At 40.1% G+C, this 19,522-nt stretch overlaps 3 protein-coding genes across 7 annotated transcripts in view; all 3 read right to left on the bottom strand.

Moving 5' to 3' along the window:
• LOC133498795 (transducin-like enhancer protein 4) overlaps positions 1-3,154 on the bottom strand; it is a 55,255-nt gene extending 52,101 nt beyond the window's left edge. For all 5 annotated transcript variants that reach the window (XM_061815925.1, XM_061815929.1, XM_061815924.1 and 2 more), the window contains exon 1: positions 2,870-3,154. In XM_061815925.1, coding sequence (XP_061671909.1) covers positions 2,870-3,087 — 218 coding nt within the window. In that variant the 5' untranslated portion in view covers positions 3,088-3,154. The remainder of the gene's footprint in view (positions 1-2,869) is intronic.
• A 1,917-nt stretch (positions 3,155-5,071) lies between these two features.
• Positions 5,072-14,712, bottom strand: psat1 (phosphoserine aminotransferase 1). Its single transcript, XM_061815940.1, has 9 exons — positions 14,497-14,712; positions 13,354-13,414; positions 13,191-13,260; positions 11,981-12,186; positions 10,014-10,186; positions 8,604-8,773; positions 6,506-6,634; positions 5,940-6,077; positions 5,072-5,746 (listed from the first exon to the last, which is right to left on the bottom strand). The coding sequence occupies exons 1-9, from the start codon at positions 14,560-14,562 to the stop codon at positions 5,644-5,646; spliced, it is 1,116 nt and encodes a 371-aa protein (XP_061671924.1). The 5' UTR covers positions 14,563-14,712; the 3' UTR covers positions 5,072-5,643.
• Positions 14,713-15,506: 794 nt separating this feature from the next.
• Positions 15,507-19,287, bottom strand: isca1 (iron-sulfur cluster assembly 1). Its single transcript, XM_061815950.1, has 4 exons — positions 19,061-19,287; positions 18,145-18,198; positions 17,935-18,040; positions 15,507-16,159 (listed from the first exon to the last, which is right to left on the bottom strand). Exons 1-4 carry the CDS (start codon positions 19,139-19,141, stop codon positions 16,011-16,013), a joined length of 390 nt encoding a protein of 129 aa, XP_061671934.1. The 5' UTR covers positions 19,142-19,287; the 3' UTR covers positions 15,507-16,010.
• Positions 19,288-19,522: the final 235 nt, after the last annotated feature.

Below are 19,522 nucleotides of genomic sequence, written 5' to 3' on the forward strand. Positions count from 1 at the left end.
ACATGTTAGCCGCACAACTGAGTGCACTTTGTTCATTCCGCTCCTGGTGGCAAAAGAGAAAAACAGCTCATTAACTCCGCCGTCTTTGCTGACATTCTGTTATCACACACCGACAGACACACGCAGATAAACACGCACATTAAATATTCACTCAAGTATTGACGCTGGCAGACCGACAGCCGCGCGCACACGTGCAAACACGAGCAGAAAAAAAGGCGTGCACACGCCACACACAGATGCACACACAAATCACCTGGCAGCAATTAGTCTCGGCCCGTAAGAGTCCCCTCACTCATTTCACTTAGCTGTAGATGCAAATTGAATTTGTCATAGCGCGCTGTCACTGAGGTCTCGTCATGTGATGCGTTATGCTCACAGTAACACACATGGGCACACACATAAACAACTAGATCTAGTTTATCAGTGAAAATCAGACCTATTATAATTTCATGTTAGCCAAGCATCACAAGTACAGAAAAAAATGGCTATAAGTTCTATAAAATCATTTTGTATTTTTATATTTTTAAAAATAAAATTCCAGTCACAAAGTTACTGTATTAAACTATAATTAATAATATAATTAATTATATTATGAATGATACTATACAGTATTCAAGGTCGTGAACCCCTTATGCAAATAGCAAAAGTCTGTTTAATTTAATTTAAGATCCCCTATAATGCCCATGGGGGAAAAAAATCTGAAACATCGTAAATAAGTGGCGGCTCGAGTAAAACAAACAAACAACAACAACAAAATGTGGAAAAAACAGGTCATGAAAATAATAATAATAATAATAGAGGGGGATATGTTTTTTATATTTTTAATGGAGAACTGCAAATATGGGGGGCTCCACTGCATCTCTCTCTCTCTCTCTCTCTCTCCCTCTTTCTCTCTAGTTCTTGTGTAGTTAATATCAATGTTGCGCTTTGTTATCAACATCTGCTTTACAGCTGCCATTGGGAATAAAAACAAGGCATCTATTTGAGGTGCGTTACTTATTAATGTGGGCGATACACCCACAGATAAAATAGGTGCACGACTTTATGGCTTTGAACTGGACAAAAAACAAACAAGCTCATGTTTCTCCTTAAGTGAGACACCAAGCATTCCAAAACTAAAGGATCTAATACAGAACCCTGAGGAATGCCCTATTTAATATACAATATAATAGATCTGTGTCCCCCCCCCCTAAGCATTACGACAGATGAGATTTTCTTTTTGACATTTTGAACAATTTGATGGGTTGGGGGTGGTTTGTACCTCCATCTGAGTAAGCTGCATTCCCCACCAGATAAAAGAAATCCCTATATGTTAGCAAAGAGTGCAGTTAAGGAGACCCATGTGGTTGGCGTGGCACGAATGAGTGTCAGCAGTGGCAAAATGACATCGTAACACTTCACTGCTAATTGACGACGCGCTAATTGTTGCTCTGTGATTTAGATAAATACTTGGACAAGTGTAGTAGTGCTCTAATTATCCTAAGCGCGTTTGTGCCACCGCTTCACTTGAGATGGCTGCACAAGGAGACAAGCTAATTAGGAGCCATTTCCCAACTCCCTGCTCATTAATAACACACATGCAATTAAAAGGAGCTACGGCGGAACAGGGTGCACCGGGTGCTAACAAGATTAGCCGGATGGTGCGATGGGTTTATTACAGAGGCAGACACGCACGCGTGCATGCGCAAAGATACAGTAAGTCGGTGCGCTTTGAAGAAAATTGCCTTCTCGCGAGTCATCTGTTTATCTCATCACAGATAGTAATGACTGGATTAAAGCAGAGATGAGATGAATGCCAGGAGTGATTGCAACTCTCCGCGCCCCATAATATGTCATCACTGGTCACAATATTGGGTGCACCTGCAGAAGCCTTCATGCTATCCCGTACAAAAGATGTATTAAAAAGGATGCCTTTACATAGAATGCAATGCTCAGTTTTCAGTGACATTGTCGGAGACGTAGTTACTGAAATTAAAGGGGCCGTATTATCAAAAATGTATGTAAATGTATGTAGACGGAAAATATAAACAGTGGTACCTTTAGATTCGAGAGCCGTGGGTTAAAAAAGATTTTCTAGATACAAGCCGTCTTTCAGTTAATTTTTATGCCTTGACTTGTGAGAAAAAAATTTAAATATGAGTGCGGCAGGTTGCAGTGAAACGACCGCATAACTTTGCCTAAAAGTCTGCTATCTTAATGCTAACACGTACTGGAATGGACCTTTCCGACCTGTCAATCACTCGTACAATAATAGTCAATCAGATAGCCACATTGTCTTAACCCCTGGCCTGACACGGCCCTCTCGCCGTATTGTCCCACAAGCAAGGCTGGATGTCAGTAGCGTGCGCTTGGAAAAGTTAATGTTACGAAGAAAATAGTCCTCAGATGCGCTTGGAGAACGTGCAATTCTGATGAAAGATACCCTGCTAGGATGATTCATTTTCCAAAGCCTAAACCATAGTTGACGAAGTGTCTGAGATGGATTAAGGCTTGTGGAAGTACGTGCACGTACAGCTAAATGTGGACAATATGAACAAACACAAGGCTGTATGTTCAAAGGTAAGTGAGGGAGAAGTATCTTCTCTGAGTTTGATTGAATTATTATCATTGCTTTATACATTGCAAGAGAACAACTTGCACTTTATTAGTGTATCACTGACCTGCTGAATAAAGTGTGTCATGTTTTATGCCGAATAGTCGGGTTAGTGATACGTAAATGTGCGATGTCATGCAAGCGAAATGTCTATTTGCCGATTTGTATAATATCGGACTTCCATTACGAGCCAAGTCAAATAAATACACCCACTCATTTATAAAGACGGCATTACAACGATATTACTCGTGATCTTTCCAAGTAAAAAGTACTCACCCTGCTTTACATGCGCAGTACGATTCCACTATTTTATCCTGTTGGACTTCAATATGAAGTTTGTGAGGTGCCAAACTTTTTTGCATCGATTGCCAACATTTCGCTCTACCTCTGACATTGCGTCCTGCTCCGTCCAAAATCTTAATTCCATGTACATATCCTTGCTTAAAAAAAGTTGAGACCTCTCTGTAGAACTCTCTTGGACAAGTCTGGCGCATTTGGCATTAAACATACCCCAATATTATGTGGAATACACAATAGAGAATCGACTTTGACTTTGTTGTGTTCAATCACCATTTTGTAAGCTTGTGGGACACGGCTAAGGGGGCGGAGCTTAAGATCCCCATCGGAAAGGATCATTGGAAACATCATCGAAAGGCTAACTACTAACATCTATTGGGTGGTGTTATCAGGCTTTAAGCAAATTATTCACATTACTACACGTTACTGAGTCAATTACAATGATGTACTTATGAAACATTTCAATTTTTTTTTCCTGACTGGATTATACTGCCCCCGATGGCCAAATTTCACACACCAGCAGCCGTAATGAATGACTCGTGATGCATAAAGTGCTTAATTCTTTACATTTTGTTTCATTAAATTATTACTATATGTGTTTGTGAAGTACATTATAGAGTGGTACTTTTCTTATCAAAAATTACAAGATTTTTTTTGGGGGGGGGATCTATGGGGTAGGCTGGAACAGATTAATCGCATTTCCATTCATTTCAGTGGGAAAGACTATTTTAAATATGAGTGTTTTGAGTTACAATTGTGGTCACAAAGGAGGAAACAGGAAAGGGGAGGAGTGTTTTGAACATGGAGAAAAGCATAGCTAATGTTCACCCATATGCTCGTAAATTCATTGTGATTTAAAAAAAAAAAAAAGTAGCTCAAGGATGAATTTACAATTCCGTAAACTCCTCCTCGAGTAGACGGCATGTACAGTATCTCTATATAGCAGAGTTGTAAGTGTGTATGTGTTGTGAAACGGAGCGTATAAGTCAGTCGCTGGTAGTAACTTTTCACATTGAAAGCATGGCGCTCTTGACAAGAGACTCAATCAGCAGCACTAAAGCCTGCCTCCGCTTCCCCCCCGGCTGGGGCTCGCTCCTTTGCTGCCGGATAATCTCCGCCGCAGGATGTAGAGGAGCCGTTTGATATTGTCTTCCCTGGTGTTTTTCATTACCGCCGCCTTACCGCAGCCTAACACCGGCTTTAGCTTCCACATTAGCGGGGCTCGACGCCACGCCAATCGCCGCACAATCCCGCCGCGGCCTCGCATCTTGCACTCTAACCCCACTCGCCTTGCAAAGCCCGCCTGCCTCCTCTCATCTTACACTTGCACACTATTTTTTTGATGCAGGATGAAAAACATATTTTGGGGGGTAGGAAAATGACGAGGGCCGTCCGCTATGAGTATTTTGAGGCCGATTGCATTTTTTATTATTGATAGAGAGAGAAAAAAATCTGACGCTGATTAATTTAAAAAATATAAGGTAACTCAATTTTTGGTCCTTTAACGCTTATGACAAAAACGTGAATTTCAGGCAGAACATTTTTAGTTTGACTTGTCATTGAAGTTCATGGTCAAATTTGGGAATGAGACGTGATACCGAGCCTAACTTTTGCTTAGCAGGATTTTTGTTTGTTTCCGCGCCAATACACTTCATACAAATTCCCTTTTAGAAATACTTAGAATTTCATAAAACTCAAATTTGTTGTTATTTAGAGCTCTGAGAGCCACGAAGCACTCATAGACCGCAATGGCCCTTTCTGTAATCTGTAGTTTTTTTTTAACGGGAGCAGGTACTCCTAGGTGGTCTCCCATCCAAGCACTAACCAGGAACGACCCTGCCAAGCTTTTTTTTTTTTTTAATTGGGTGGGGTGGGGGTGCTGTGAGATTTTTGTAATGGAAAAAATGTTCCTAGGCAAAGTAAAGGTTGAAGGGTTTTTTTGCTTCCCCCTCTGAATTAATCTAAGTGCTCCCCCACACCCACAAAAAGGAAAAAATAAAATTGCTTGGTCTCAGATGAACTCAATATTTGCCACTAGGTATTCTCCAATAGTTTGAGAATATTTTTTTAATATTTGGGATGATATTGAATCTACATAGAAATGCATAGTAAATGCATTGATAAAATACATATACTGCATAAAGTAAACCTACTAACTCTCATTGAGGATGCACGCATACAGGTATTTTCATGTTTTTATTTTTATTATCCCTGAAGCTCCATCCCAAATAAATCAATCACAGTGGTGAGCGTTCAATTAACCACTAATCCAAGGTGCAGCTTGGTAATTATATGTAAGTTTCCACTTGGTCATGGTCAAAAACGAGAAATTAAAAAAAAAAAATTGTGCAGATTTCAAATACTGTACAGTTGACTTTCAAAATCATGAAACTCAGTGATTACTAGTCAGTCAGATAACTTTACGTCTTTGTGAACACCTCCACCTAGTGGCCATGTTTAGCAAATTCATCTCTCTATTCCCCACTTTTTTATCGTCATTAACTGAGAATATCAAGACAAGAAATGACACCAGAAGGAATCGAGATGATTGTATTGTTGAGGTTAAACATGTCAACAATTCCCAATGGTATTTACAATAAAACAATGTCAAAAGATACACGCATGTGCATGTTAGAGATTGTTAGTACAAATCAACGCCATCTACAGCCACCATTGGTCCATAACTATACTTTCAATGAGAGGTTTTGTTTTTTGTTTTTTTTTTTAAAGTGCACAAGTTATTCCGGCCCGTCTTACTGATGTTCTTTTAGGAATTCCTTCATGTACTGGGCCAGAGCTTCAGTGTCTTCCAATGTTACAGCATTGTATAGAGAGGCACGGATTCCCCCAACTGACCTGTAGGGGGAGACAAACTCCTGTCACACATGAAGCAGCTGGCAATCTGATACATATTGTCCAGTCGTCAGAGAAATTAAAGTAATTGACAACTAAGGAATTATCTGTACAATATTTTTTTCACTTCCTGTTTGCTGGTACATTGCGTTTTCCAGAAACTACTTTTTATTGGTAAAAATGGCAGAATTCGAACCTGTGTCCCTTGAGTGAGATCATTCCACGTTTGGATGCCCCGTTCAGAAACTCCTTTTCCAAGGTCTCGTCACCCTCTTTCTTTCCAATACGGAATGGGATATTCATGCGGCTCCGACATCCCTCGTCTACTGGGCACCTGGTAGGTCCAGATGGCAAATATATTCAACCAAATATTAACGTTGACAGACAGTTATGTGTCATTTGTTGCCTTTTTGGGCTGCACAATCCTATAGAAGGACCTAAAGTGGAACCTCTTCATGCAAATAATCCATTACAGCATGCTTGCAAATTCTAATTTGTTTAGATTTAAAGTTATCCGCAAAGGACACAATAGCTATACCAAAACAACAACAAAAAAAAGTCCCAATAGCAAACTGTTATTATAAAACCTTTATAAACTGTAAATGTAACTTTTTAAATGAGGGTTGCGCATTTTATCAGCATAGTTGAGTCAATTTGAAAGATTGCAGCCTGGATTAATGCATATATTTGTGAAACCGTCAATATTAAACAAAACACGGGAAGAGGGTGACTGAACTAGTTACCAACAACTTTGCCACTTACACGTAGAAGCCATCGGAAGAGTTGATGATATCATAAATCAAGTCTGACTTCCGCTTGTTGAGTGCATCCATGGCGGCAGCGCCGCCGTTGCTCTTGATCCACTCCAGAACCAGACACATGATGTAGATACTGTTCATGAAAATGCAGATTTTAAAAGAACCGCAATAGTGATCATTATTTTGTAATTAAATTATTTGAATTATTCAATTAATGGTAACTGCCCTGAGGATTGTGATTTGTCTATGTGAGTTGCGTCCCTGTCTATAGTTCAAATAGTAGTTGTTTAAAGTTATGATTTAAGCAGTATTGATTCTAGTTTTGTTAGTCAATCTATGGCGTTTTCACACTATGTATTAGCATTGAGTTAGTTTTCGCAAGCCAAAGTTACACGTCTCTTTCTTATATCTTTCGAGCTACAGTAAAGTTAAACCGCGAGTATGGTGTCAGGTTGCTATCAATAAAACGGGAGCTCAAATGGACCGTTCTCCTTGCTCTCGATTCTTCACTGAGCTACGCTTGCTTCTAGTTTTACCATGGACGACGTCACCGATTAAGACTCGGCGAGACGATCACCGATCCATATCCACCTTGTGTCATTCACTGTATAAAAGCATCAATATTTGCTAGTTAGTGAACTAAAAGTTTCATATTTTCTTCAGATGCCATCGTTCCACGCAGCGTCAAGTGTAAAGGGAACACACGCACAGGTAAGGTACCGATCGGAAATCGGCTAGTTGAGTCTTAATCGGTGACGTCACCATGGTAAAACTAGAAGCAAGTGTAGCCACTGATCTAAAAAAAAATGACTGGATGGCTCATTGGCCACCAAAACTTAAGTCGGCATTTGCCATCTTGATACTCGCAAAACCACCATGCCGACCTGTGCGGTGACAGCGACTCACTTCGTTAATCGCCAGTTTCGTGGCTGTGAGTAAACATTCCACAGGTAAATTAGAAAGATTCACTTTTACACTGTTAAAGTTTGTTTGGAAAGGTTTCTTTTTTATTCTCTGATGATCTTAATTCACTTGAACAAAGTTTTGTTTTTGTTTTGTTGATGTTCACTGTTCACTCTCTGCTTTACCTTTATAGACCGACGTTTTTTCACGAAAAAGCGATGTAAATATTTTCCCAGACTTCAACAGTAGATAAGCAAGAAAACACATTTTCTGTGAAATTTTTGATGACTTTCATGATACAGAACTCTGCAAATTGAGTTTAATTTTCAAATGAGAGGAAACAAGCTTCAATTTCTGTCTGAAATGGGACCTCACAGAGACAACAAATGAACAATGCGTTTGGTATGTATTTTCCTTTATTTTGCGAGTCCTTATTTCTAACTGATTGGCTTGAAATTTAATGTTTTTTATGACACAAAATGTTTAGTGTTTTGCTATGTTATGATGATAGTCCTTTACAGCATATTTTGGGAAAAGTTCACATGTCACGTAAATTGGACCCTAGGTAATATGCAAGCTTTCTTGGTAGTCACGGTGTTATATGTCTTTCCTTTGTACTTAGCCTTTTTTTTTTTTTTGGCTTACCAAGTCGAATTAAAAATCCTTCATGTTACCAGAACTGAAAAAATGTCAAGCTCACATGACCAGTTTTAATTCTACATGCCAAACTTTGAGAAAAACCCTGCCAAAATCCAACCTGTAAACCATGGCCGCCACATGTTTTGGGAGTACCAAGATGGCGGCCAACCGGCTTCAACCAATTTTAGAAGTGAGAGCATAGAGAACGGATACCAGTGTGGAAATCAGAAAACGAGAGGTGCTTTTGCAAAAGCGAACCACCATTTTAACTGTGTGCGCCCTCTTGCGATTTTTATGTGCCCACAATAATAATTTTACATCCCACAATATTATTTTATCTCTTCAGCTTTTATCCTCGTTTTTACGTAGTAGTACATAGGCGAGTGGCAATAAACAACTTCAAACAAGCACACAACCTAAAAAAAAAAAGCTTCATCGTAATTACATTTTTGCTAAACCAAGCAATAGCTCAAAATGAAAAAAAATAATACAAATTACATCACAGTACCAGTACTCTTCAACAGTTAGATAAAGATGAGCGCACTGTGGTGTGACCAAACCTGAAAACGGGCGGCGTGTTGTACAGCGAGTTCATCTCGGCCTGCACTTTGTAGTCCAGGATGATGGGACACTCTTTCTGAGCATGGCCTATCAAGTCTTCACGCACGATGACCACCGTCACCCCGGCGCAGCCCACATTCTTCTGGGCGCCCGCATAAATCAGACCAAACTAGACAGAAAAGCACAACAGAATAGGTTTCCATGGATACAAACAGTTTTTTCAAAAAAGAAAAATGCATTTGCAAAAGAAAATGGCAAATACCAGTCCACTTTGCATGAGAACAGAGAACAAGATCAAGAACTTCCAACAACAACAAAAAAGGAACAAATAGCAACAATATACAAATCATGCACAACATGCTACAGAAGTCATTTTAAAAAAAGGATTGAAACCAATTTCTAAAGTTTAATGACAAACATTGTACTGTGTGCGAGACTAATTATTCCTGGACATTAAAATAACGAGATTCTCGAAGTGTGGTCAAAGTACCACTAGTAGTACATGGATTCGCTCAAGTGAATTATTGCCTAAGTAATTCAGTTCAGTTGTGTTTAACTTTTAAGTTCAACACGATTGTCAACAACAAAACTTCCTGATGGGCAAGACAAGACACGGCAGGTGAGGCTTGGGGACGCCTCCTCATCCACACGCACTATCGGCAAAGGGGCACCCCAAGGTTGTGTCCTCTCCTGAAGTTCGCAGGTGACACCACAATCATCGGCCTCATCAAAGATGGCGACGGGTCTGCGTACTGGTGCGGTCAACACAACCTGGCGTTGAACACTCTAAGGACTGTAGAAATGATTGCGGACTTCAAGGGCCATCCTTCAACCACACCTGCCTCTCATGCTGTCCAACTGTCTTGTGTTAACCGTCGAGACCTTCAAGTTCTTGGGAATTACAGTCTCAGAGGACCCGAATTGGGAGACGAACATCAACTCCATCCTCAAGAAAGCCCAGCAAAGGATGTACTTCTTGCAGCTTCTGAGGGAGCACGGCCTGTCGCAACAGCTGCTGAGACAGTTCTACACAGCGGTCATCCAATCTGTACTGTGTACATCCATCACGGTCTGGTCTGGGGCCATGTGGGGGGGGGGGGGGAGTGTGTTTTTACACACTTGGCCAATAAAGCTGATTCTGATTCATCTTGAAATGCATTTTTTAGGTCTCGTTTTTCTTTTCCCCAGGACTGCATGTTAATTGCACTGCTGTGATTTTTATTACTTCCATCAGGATGAATAAAATCCCCGAGCAGTCTTTTTATACACATTGGTTCCACGATCAAATTACTACTCTGTATTACGTACAACACGCATATAGAAAAGAAAAATCAAGCAGGCCAAAGTCGCCAACGTGAGACAGTTTTCAGATCGAATCCTTTATTGTGATACTATTCAGAACTCCTCACCTTGGAGACGTCCACAGGCCGCGACAGGAAGTTGGAGGACATGTCGCTGACGAGGGTCACCCCATTGGTCTCGGGCGTGAAGTTGTACTCCACGCCGTGCACGGTCTCATTGCAGCAGTAGTACACGTAGGACGCCGCCGGGTTCAGATTCCAGCTGCTGGGCTCGGGGATTTCTGGATGGAGACGTCACACGCAAAAGGGGTGAAAAAAAAAAAAAAAACACAGAACACTTTACATTTCTTCATATTACCTTAATTTCCAGCCTACAGAGTGCACCGGATTATAAGGCTCACCCAGTACATTTGTAAAGGAATTACCATTTGGTACATACATAAACCGCACCTGTGTAAAAGCCGCAAGTGCCCAAGTTGAAACCCACATTGAAACACGAGATATTTTCAAAGAAAGACGGTACACAGAAAGAGTTTTCAAAGTTTTAATATCTTAGCTTATCTTAATATATTAACAACACGGTAGCACGAACAGGACTGGTTAATAAATAAATAAATGCTGGTTTAAAAAAAAAAAAAAAAACAGCCGTGGCAGCTGGTAGCACAGCACTAACAGAGCCAATTTAAAAAAAAAAAAAAAAAAAAAAAAAAAAAAACATAGCTAAATCACTGAGACATGGCAATAACACAGCAGAAACAACCTAGCATGGTGCTGACAGGGCCGGTTAAGAAAAAAAAACCTACCAGTAAAAATCATTGAGACACGGCAGTAATGCAGCAGCAACACGCTACCACAGTGCTGATGCTAAAAGCTAACAGAGCAGGTTAAAAAAAAAAAAAAAAAAAAAACATACCAGTAAAAATCACTTCCTTGGCACTTATATTCCACTGGTCTCACTTACCTTTTTCGCTCGAGTGCCCCATTGGGGTTGTTAGAAAAAAATGCACAAATTAACCGCATAAGCCGCAGGGTTGAAAGCATGTGAAAAAAGCCGTGTCTTATAGGCTGGAAATTATGGTATTTAATACGAATAGAGCAATTCAGGAAATTGAGGTGGTGAAAGTATCAAGTGTACTTAAGGAGATTTTTCTAGTGTTTGTTCTTTATTGATTTTTGTCACATGTGTTTGAACAGAGGTATTTGCACTTTTGACTCCTTGTCACATTTTGTTGCTTACCTTTTCAAACCACAGAAGATGATGACAGAATAAAGCTTGAGAGAAAAAAAATGAACAGCAGCGACACGGAAGAACTTGAAGTAGGGATGACGATGACGAAGCTTGGACAGCGGTGTCTGTTCATTCATATTTTCTACTTAGTAGAAGCGTGATGCAAGTTCCCCAAAAAATGGAAACTTTGTATTGTGGAACGCTTTTTCATTATCAAAACAGAGACATGTATATACTGTAACTGATAGTATGTTACCAAACTACTTAGGTACATTTTAGAGTCCGTATTTTTTTCTCCACTTATTCCTGTAATAAAACATTAACTCTGCCTGAAGGGGAGCAATCATTGTTTATATGTTGAGACTTGCAATTCCTCTTAAATGTTGCTTAACTGAAGCCGGGGTGCATGCAAGGACTTCCTTTTGTACGCTGAATAGTCAAACAAAATTCCTTTTTAAAAAATAAATAAATAAAGTACATTTTTTCCGACTAAGCGAGGCCTTCAATGACACGAAGAAATGTTTGCACAACAACCGAATAATGAAGAGGGACATTAGCTCAATTGTGAGGAAGGAAGACGGCAGATCATTGGCCGTTAGCCTCGTCGTGGGCCCCATTGCACAACAGACTGGGAAGCCCATTATGCCGTCACATTTTTCTTTCCTTTGATTGCGAGGCAGAATAAACGCACAAACTTTATTTTTCATTTTGCAGGTGCGCCACCGTGCCAGCCTTGGCCAAGTTTGTTAAAAACAAGAGAGCGAGTGTTCTATTACGAGTCATCAATTTTGTCGCACGTTAAACAATAAAAGAGGAGGACGGAACACAGCCAAACGCATTCACTCACTCGTGTAACTGTTCAGCTTGGGGTGAACCACGTTGACTTTGCCGTATTTCTCCGCCTCCTTGGCAGCTTTCGCCGACCACGTGCCCGTCACGATGTAGTCGGCGCACTTGCCCTCTTTCAGGCCGATCAGATTGAGGGCAACGCCGCTGAACTGGCCCGATGCGCCGCCCTGCAGGAACATCACCTTGTAGTTGTCTGGAATGTTTCTGTGGGGGAAGTCAACAGCTCGTTGAGGACATTTACGACACGTTTGTGTGGGGGTGTGTGCACGTCTGTCTGTATGTTTATATGTGTGTGGGGGGTGGGTCTTGAGTTTCTTATAACAGCATAATTTGCACAATTGTCACAAAATAGATATGTTATTATTATTATTATTATGTATCAGCATTACCAACATGTTATTGCTCAGTGCTCTCCATACAAATGGCTGTCTGTTGTCCAACTACCGGAGACAATTTTGTGTGTTTTTTGGTATACTCATCCATTAAGATGATTCTGATAGTTTTTGACATTATAAACAATAATAAAACTGTACAGAAAAACAAATTTAAAAAAAAATACATTTTTGTTGTTTTTTTTTTATTAAAAACAGAACCTACATTTTTATTAGACAACACAATAGTTTTATTGGTAATGATACAGGATGTCCCAAAAAAATGTATACACACTGTAAATAATGATATTTGTAAATGATTTTACATGTTGAAAATGATTCAAATTACAGTATAATAATCATCAAGTTTACAATTATTTAAAGTGTGTAAAAAAATTGGGATACTCTGTATTTATCAACTCTTTTTGTATCACTGCTATTTTAATAATTGTCATAATATTTTGGGGTGGTTTCAAAACCAATACTGACAAACCTTGTTCTTGTTTTCTTTACATTTATCAACATAATCATCTTTTTTTTTTAAATACTTGACCTTTTCACTTTGTCAATAGTGTCAAATTTTCAATTAAAAAAATACTTGCATCGCTCAAACCTGAATAACGTTTTTTAAAAATCAAAAACTACCTTTTGGGGTAAAAAAAAAAATTGATTTCTCAACCTTGTTACGACCAAGTATTCTAAAAAAGTTGTATGCATTAATGCTATCATCAACTTGGGGAAAAAAAATAATGAAAAGTAATTTAAAAAAATTGCTTTTCTATAGTTTTTGCTCAAGTTGTACAATGGGACGACACTAATTCCCGTTTTTTTACTTACAGCAACTCTCGGAGGAGACTCTCTGCTTTATTTATGATTTGGATGAAATCTGACGATCTGTGGCTCATTTCTAGAGGTGTGAAGAAGGGATTTCAGCATTATTGAATTGAACAACAACATTTCGGGAAAAAAAATTGGACAACGCAGGTGCATTTCTTCTTACCAAGAACACTGATTCCGAGGCCTCCGTAGTTGAGGAGCTCCTTCTGGGCTTGAATCAGCACCTGCAACAAGTGTTTGAAGAAAATTGCGAAATCAAGAAAACATGAGGACGCTTGGAAGATTTCCAAATATAATGAGGCTGCACAAGGGAGTCTGCCTCACGCCAGACTGCCGTCTGTGCTAATAACGTGATGGACAGAGTGAAATTACATGTGACACACTCTTGTCTTAATTCTTGATTTTAATTGGTGGAAAACATTATATTGAGATCTAATTCGAGCCTTGTGTCAAAAACTCTTCCTTTTCAAAGGTTACAAAGTCCGTTTTGATACAACTAACACTATCTGAGAAGTAATAATTTGTATTTAAAAATAAAAACAATGGTAATCTTTGGGTTCATCTGTTTTACATGCACATCAAAATTGTGTGACTTTTTCCCATAATAAAATAAACGTTGAGAGAAGATACCCACTTTATATATTATATATACACATTTCATAGGCAAGTCAAACTGCTGCTACTTTGCAGGGCGAACGTGTCTGTGCGAAGACACTCAATGTAAAACGTGAATGATAAATATTAGACAACGAGTTAGACGACTGAAATTTTAATGCGTAATCGACTCGTGGGTGCCAAGTGCAAACCGCCTGAATGTGCAGTTAGCAGGTACAAATGGATCACAACCTTCCGCATGAATGAAAAGGAGGCAGGCTGATGCAACTCAGCTGCATGTTTTCAGCTTGTTGCTGAGCGATGCCAAAGTGCCCCTGCCGCTCATTCATTTAGTCACGTGCAGATTTTTATTTTTATTTATAAGTTTGTTTTTCAAAGACACAGGCAGTACAGACGACCTACGTTTATAGTATTTGCACAATTCGAACACATGCACACAGAGTCTAGCAGAAAAGAATGTTGTTCCACAATGGCACATTTTCATTGATAAGCACTTCTTCACCGAGTCACGCTGGCCTGCATTTCCCCCCACCCCCACTCTTTTTGCTATTTTTTAGTGGTTGTTTAATGACCTCAAAATCAGTTTATAAATAAATGATACTAAATTTATTGCAGTGTTTCTTATCATGATAGTACTAGGGATCCACGTCGCTAGCCAAAAAAAAAATGAGGAAAAAAAGAAAAAACTTACCGGCACCGGTAGTTTAGCGGGCCCGGCTCCGAAATTGATAGTTTTCTGGTTGACTTGAGGTTCCATGTTGCTAAAAAGGGCCACAAAACAAAAGAGAGAAAGAGAGCGATAGAGAGCGCCAGTGGTTGCGATGTGGATGTTTTATCCCCAAAGGCAAAAGCTGCTGTGCAGTTTTCCGCCACCCAATGGAGGAGGACGCCAAATCAAAGGGGCGTGCACAGGTTGCCTTCAGGAGAACTCGGACATAAACACCATTATATCACGAACGGGCGATGCGTTCAGGTACACCGGCGTGGAGTCGGTTAAATTCGAGCAGGACAACGTGAGGATATTTTTTCAAGACTACTTTCTTTAGAAAAGCTAATATGGCTCAAAATCAAACTACGATCCAAAAATACTGCTTCAATTAAATTCAGATTCATTACATAATACCTCCATTGGCTGGATTAGATTGTGTAATTGTACGTAATATGAAAAGTAATGAATGTCCCTAAATCCATTTTTCAAGCCACTTATGCTCACAAGGGTCATGGGAGTATGGTGGATGATGTTTGTAAATGAAATGTTGCTGTGTTTCGGCTTTTGTTGTTTTTTTTAGGCTTTTTGTTGTTGTTGTTGTGTTTCGACTTTTGTTTTTGCAGTTCCCAGCCGCCTTAAATATCAAATACAACCCAAGTAAACTTAAAATATTTCTAAATGGTAATAGCATTTAGTTAGAAGGGGAAAAAACTACTCAAAGTTACCTGCCACGTGGGAGAAAATCCGCACAGACGCAGTGAGAACATGCAAAACACCACACAATACCATGCCGACGAGAAAAGTAATGATTTGGCTCCATTATCTACAGCTTGCCATTCATTCATCAATTTGTCCATCCATGTGCCCATCATCTCCCCCTATTCATGCACCCTTTTCTCAGTAGGTCTTGTCCCATTTTATTATTATTTTTTTTTTTTACTGATTACTATATTGACATTTTTTTCTTCATCTATAGAAAAAACTATGCGAGGCAAGTTTTTACATTGCTTTATTGTGCGCTTATGTGGTTCTCGGCTCATTCACACTCTATATTTACAGAGATAAATATGCTATGTTGTTCTCAAAAGACTATACAAAGCGATAAAGCAAATTTTCAAGACAATTCCGTTCAGTTTGGGATTTTTTTTTTTTTTACAAACACTTTTACACATTCCATCCTCTTCATATGACATTGTCAAATAATGTGCGTTTCGGTAAAACAGTAGGCTACTATGACAATGCAGATAAATGAAAAGGAAAAAAGAAAAACATTCTGCGAGGTTCTTGCAAGGTCGGGGATGCAAAGTCCAAAATAAAAATACACACGGCAGAAGTAGGACAAAAATTAAAACAAGTGCGGTGATTAACATACGGAGGCTTCACAAGCGTGTGTGTTAGAGTGTGGATGAAGTCTGCAGTGGTCATAAGACTGGCTCCATGGTCCGTGTGGAGTCTTTTTATCGGGACGGGAGATTGTTTGGGCAGGTGGGCTGGGCTCAGATGTTGAAGCTCTCCCCGCAGCCACACGTGCCCTTAATGTTGGGGTTGTTGAAGACAAATTCGCTGGACAGTTTGGACTCCACAAAGTCCATCTCGGTTCCCAGGAGAGTCAGCTGGGCTTTCTTCGCGATGAACACCCGCACGCCTGGCGCAGTGCAAAAAGAAGCCCCGATGAACAAGTGATGCACAAGCACAGCGTGCTGAGTTGCAATTCGGAATTTGACACGACGCGGACAAAAGTATTGAGACGCCTGGCCATTACACAAAACAGGAAGTGAAAATTGAAAACTCTGACGGTATTGGGCGGCACGGTGGCCCCAGCTGTTAAGTGTTGGCCTCACAGTTCAGAGGTGCAGGGTTCGATTACGGCCCCGCCTGTGTGGGGTTTTGCATGTTCAACCCGTGCCTGTGTGGGTTTTGTCCAGGCACTCCGGTTTCCTCCTACATCCTAAAAACATGCAACATTAATTAGAGACTCTAAATTGCCCCTTGGTTTGATTGTGAGTGTGACTGTTGTCTGTCGCTATGTGCCCTGCGATTGGCTGGCAACCAGTTCAGGGTGTACCCCGCCTCGTAACCGTTGACAGCTGGGATAGGGTCCAGCAGTCCCCTGACCCTTGTGAGGATAAGCGACTGAGAAAATGGATGGATGATGGTATTGGTCATTCCTTTTCAGCTACCAAACAATAGAATTGTCCATAATGTCTTGGTAACGGAATTTATTTATATTTAATTATCTTAAATACCACTATTGAAAAAAAATTCAAATGTCATCATTTTCTGAATGACTTGAAAATCCATCCATCCATTTTCTTTGCCGCTTATCCTCACGAGGGTCATGAGGAGTGCTGGAGCCTATAGGCTGTGAACGGGTAGGAGGTGGGGTACACTCAGAACAGGTTGCCAGCCAATCGCAGGGCACATAGAGACAAACAGCCGCAGTCACAATCACACATGGGGGCTATTTAGAGTGTCCAATTAATGTTTCATGTTTTTTTGGGGGGACGAGGGAGGAAACCGGAGTGCCCAGAGAAAACCCACACAGGTACGGGGAGAATATGCAAACTCCACACAGTCGGGGCCGAGATCGAACCAGAGTCCTCAAAACTGTGAGGCCAACGCTTTACCACCTGAGCCACTGTACCGCCACGACTTGTACAATCCATCCATCCATCCATCCATCCATCCATCCATTTTCTTAGCTGCTTTTCCTCACGAGCGTCATGGGAGTGCTGGAGCCGATCCCAGCTGTCAAGGGGCAGGAGGCGGGATACACCCTATACTGGTTGCCAGCCAATCACAGGGCACATGAAGACAACCAGCCGCACTCACAATCACACCTCGGGGCAGTTTAGAGTGTCCAATTAATGTTGCATGTTTTTTTGGGATGTGGAAGGAAACCGGAGTGCCTGTAGAAAACCCATCCAGGCACGGGGAGAACATGCAAAATCCAGACAGGCGCGGCCGGGATCGAACCCGGGTCCTCGGAACTGTGAGGCCAACGCTTTACCAGCTGATCCACCATGCTGCTACGACTTGTACAAGTAAATTGAAAAAATATTGGAGGGGAAATACGTTTAAAATGAAAATACATCACATGAGCGGCAAACGACAATGCACACCACCAACAAAGTTGCTGTCATTTTGCGACACGACATTAAGACATTTCAGGCTTCATTTACTTGTCTTTAACATGTAAATATACAACAGTCTTGGAAAATATAAAACGCAAAACAGAATGTAAAGAAATTGATTGTTTTTATGAACTACAACAAAGTCAAAAGTCCCACCCATATCCAGCTGTTTAAAGTAGAAAACAGCGACTCACAACATGTTCACTGAGCCACAAGAAACGTGCAAAGCGGTAAATTACGTTATGACTGTTAACTTTTTGAAAATCAGAAAGAAAAAGCAGCTCACCATCCTGCTGCACTTCCTCATCACAACTTTCCTTCTGTTTGGTGTAGTCCAGCGTATACGTCAGCCCGTTACAACCACGCGTTCTCACGCCAACTTTCAATCCAATCTGGGAAAAAACAAATCCACAAAAAAATTTACAAAAAAAAATTTTAAAAATTCTATAAAGATTCATACAAATTTCACAAAATATAAACGCATTAGAGTACTCACATATTCGGGCTTGTCCTCCAACAAACTTCGGATCTTGTTCACTGCAGATGGTGTCTGCAATAAAATTAATATTTCGTACTCAACAATACCAAACAAGTTCCCATTCCAAAAAAAAAAAAGTACACTTAGACATTATCATCACCTATGTCAATAAACTCTGATTGTTTTTCTTGGTATCATTTCCTCATTTAGATAGCTAGCATGTCTTTATTTCAGAATGTTTATTATTCTGGTCACAGCTGTATTGCACCGGACTACATCATTCTAAATGTCATTTCACTATTTTATTTATAGTCCCCAAATGTTTTTCATACTTGAGCACAAATCAATTTTGTGTTCAGTGTCACCATCGGGGATTTAATTATCTGGCTACATGTTGTTAGCATTAGATACAATCATCCTATCTCCACTTCGTGGGGGGAAAAAATGCATATTTGTTGATCCATCGAAAAAAATGAAGTTATCCGTAAAGACTCGCATTACCGATGTTTATTTCCTTGTAAAATGTGGATTATAATTTGCGTTTATGCACAGACTAAAAGCAAACAAATTAAAACAAAAATTATGAAGCAACAAATTACGCGATGTGACGACAGCCACTTGCTGGAACCTCGTGTCATTACTTCCACGCCTGTGACGTTGAGATAAAAACATAAATTCGAAGTGAATACCTTGGAAACAACGTGTATTATATTCATTTTAAAAAGTGAAAGCTTGACAGGACATTTCCGCATTGTGGATTAGTGAGTTTGGCAGTTCGACAAGTGAACTGCGAATGGTGTTATAACATAGCCCGAGAAGCTTATGTAGCATAGCTAGGACTCACTCAAGAGTTTCGCGGCGTAAGTCACAAAACAGTCACGTATAATTACGAACCACTCCGCATGTATTTAATAGCAAAGATTTAAGAACTTACCAAAGTAAGTGGAGCTCTTGTTGGAAGTATCTTTCTTTTACTGACCGCTCGGACGGTCGCTCGAACCAAGGAGGCAGACATGTTGGACAAGTTCACATCATAACAATGGACTGCGCATGCGCGTGAAATATGGCTGGCTCATTTGATAACCATGACGGTAGCTTTATGATGTGAATGTCTTCATTTCGTATTGCTTCGAAACATGTTGTGTGAGTGTTGTTGTTTTTTGTTTGTGTATGTTTGTGTGTGTAGTTGTCCGCTTCCAATATTCGTTGTTCTCACACGTTAGACTTGGTCAAGTTTCTATTGTGAAAAAAAGATACGCGTTGCTGTGACGTCATGGATCGTCACCCTCATTTTGACCAATGGCGTTAGTAGATGAAGTCATATAACATGTTTAGCTACAACGTGACGTTTTTTTTAGAAAAGCAAAAATAAAAACATCTATTTTTAAAAATGTGG

This window comes from Syngnathoides biaculeatus, chromosome 4 (genome assembly GCF_019802595.1).
Source record: "Syngnathoides biaculeatus isolate LvHL_M chromosome 4, ASM1980259v1, whole genome shotgun sequence".
In the NCBI taxonomy this organism is placed as follows: domain Eukaryota; kingdom Metazoa; phylum Chordata; class Actinopteri; order Syngnathiformes; family Syngnathidae; genus Syngnathoides; species Syngnathoides biaculeatus.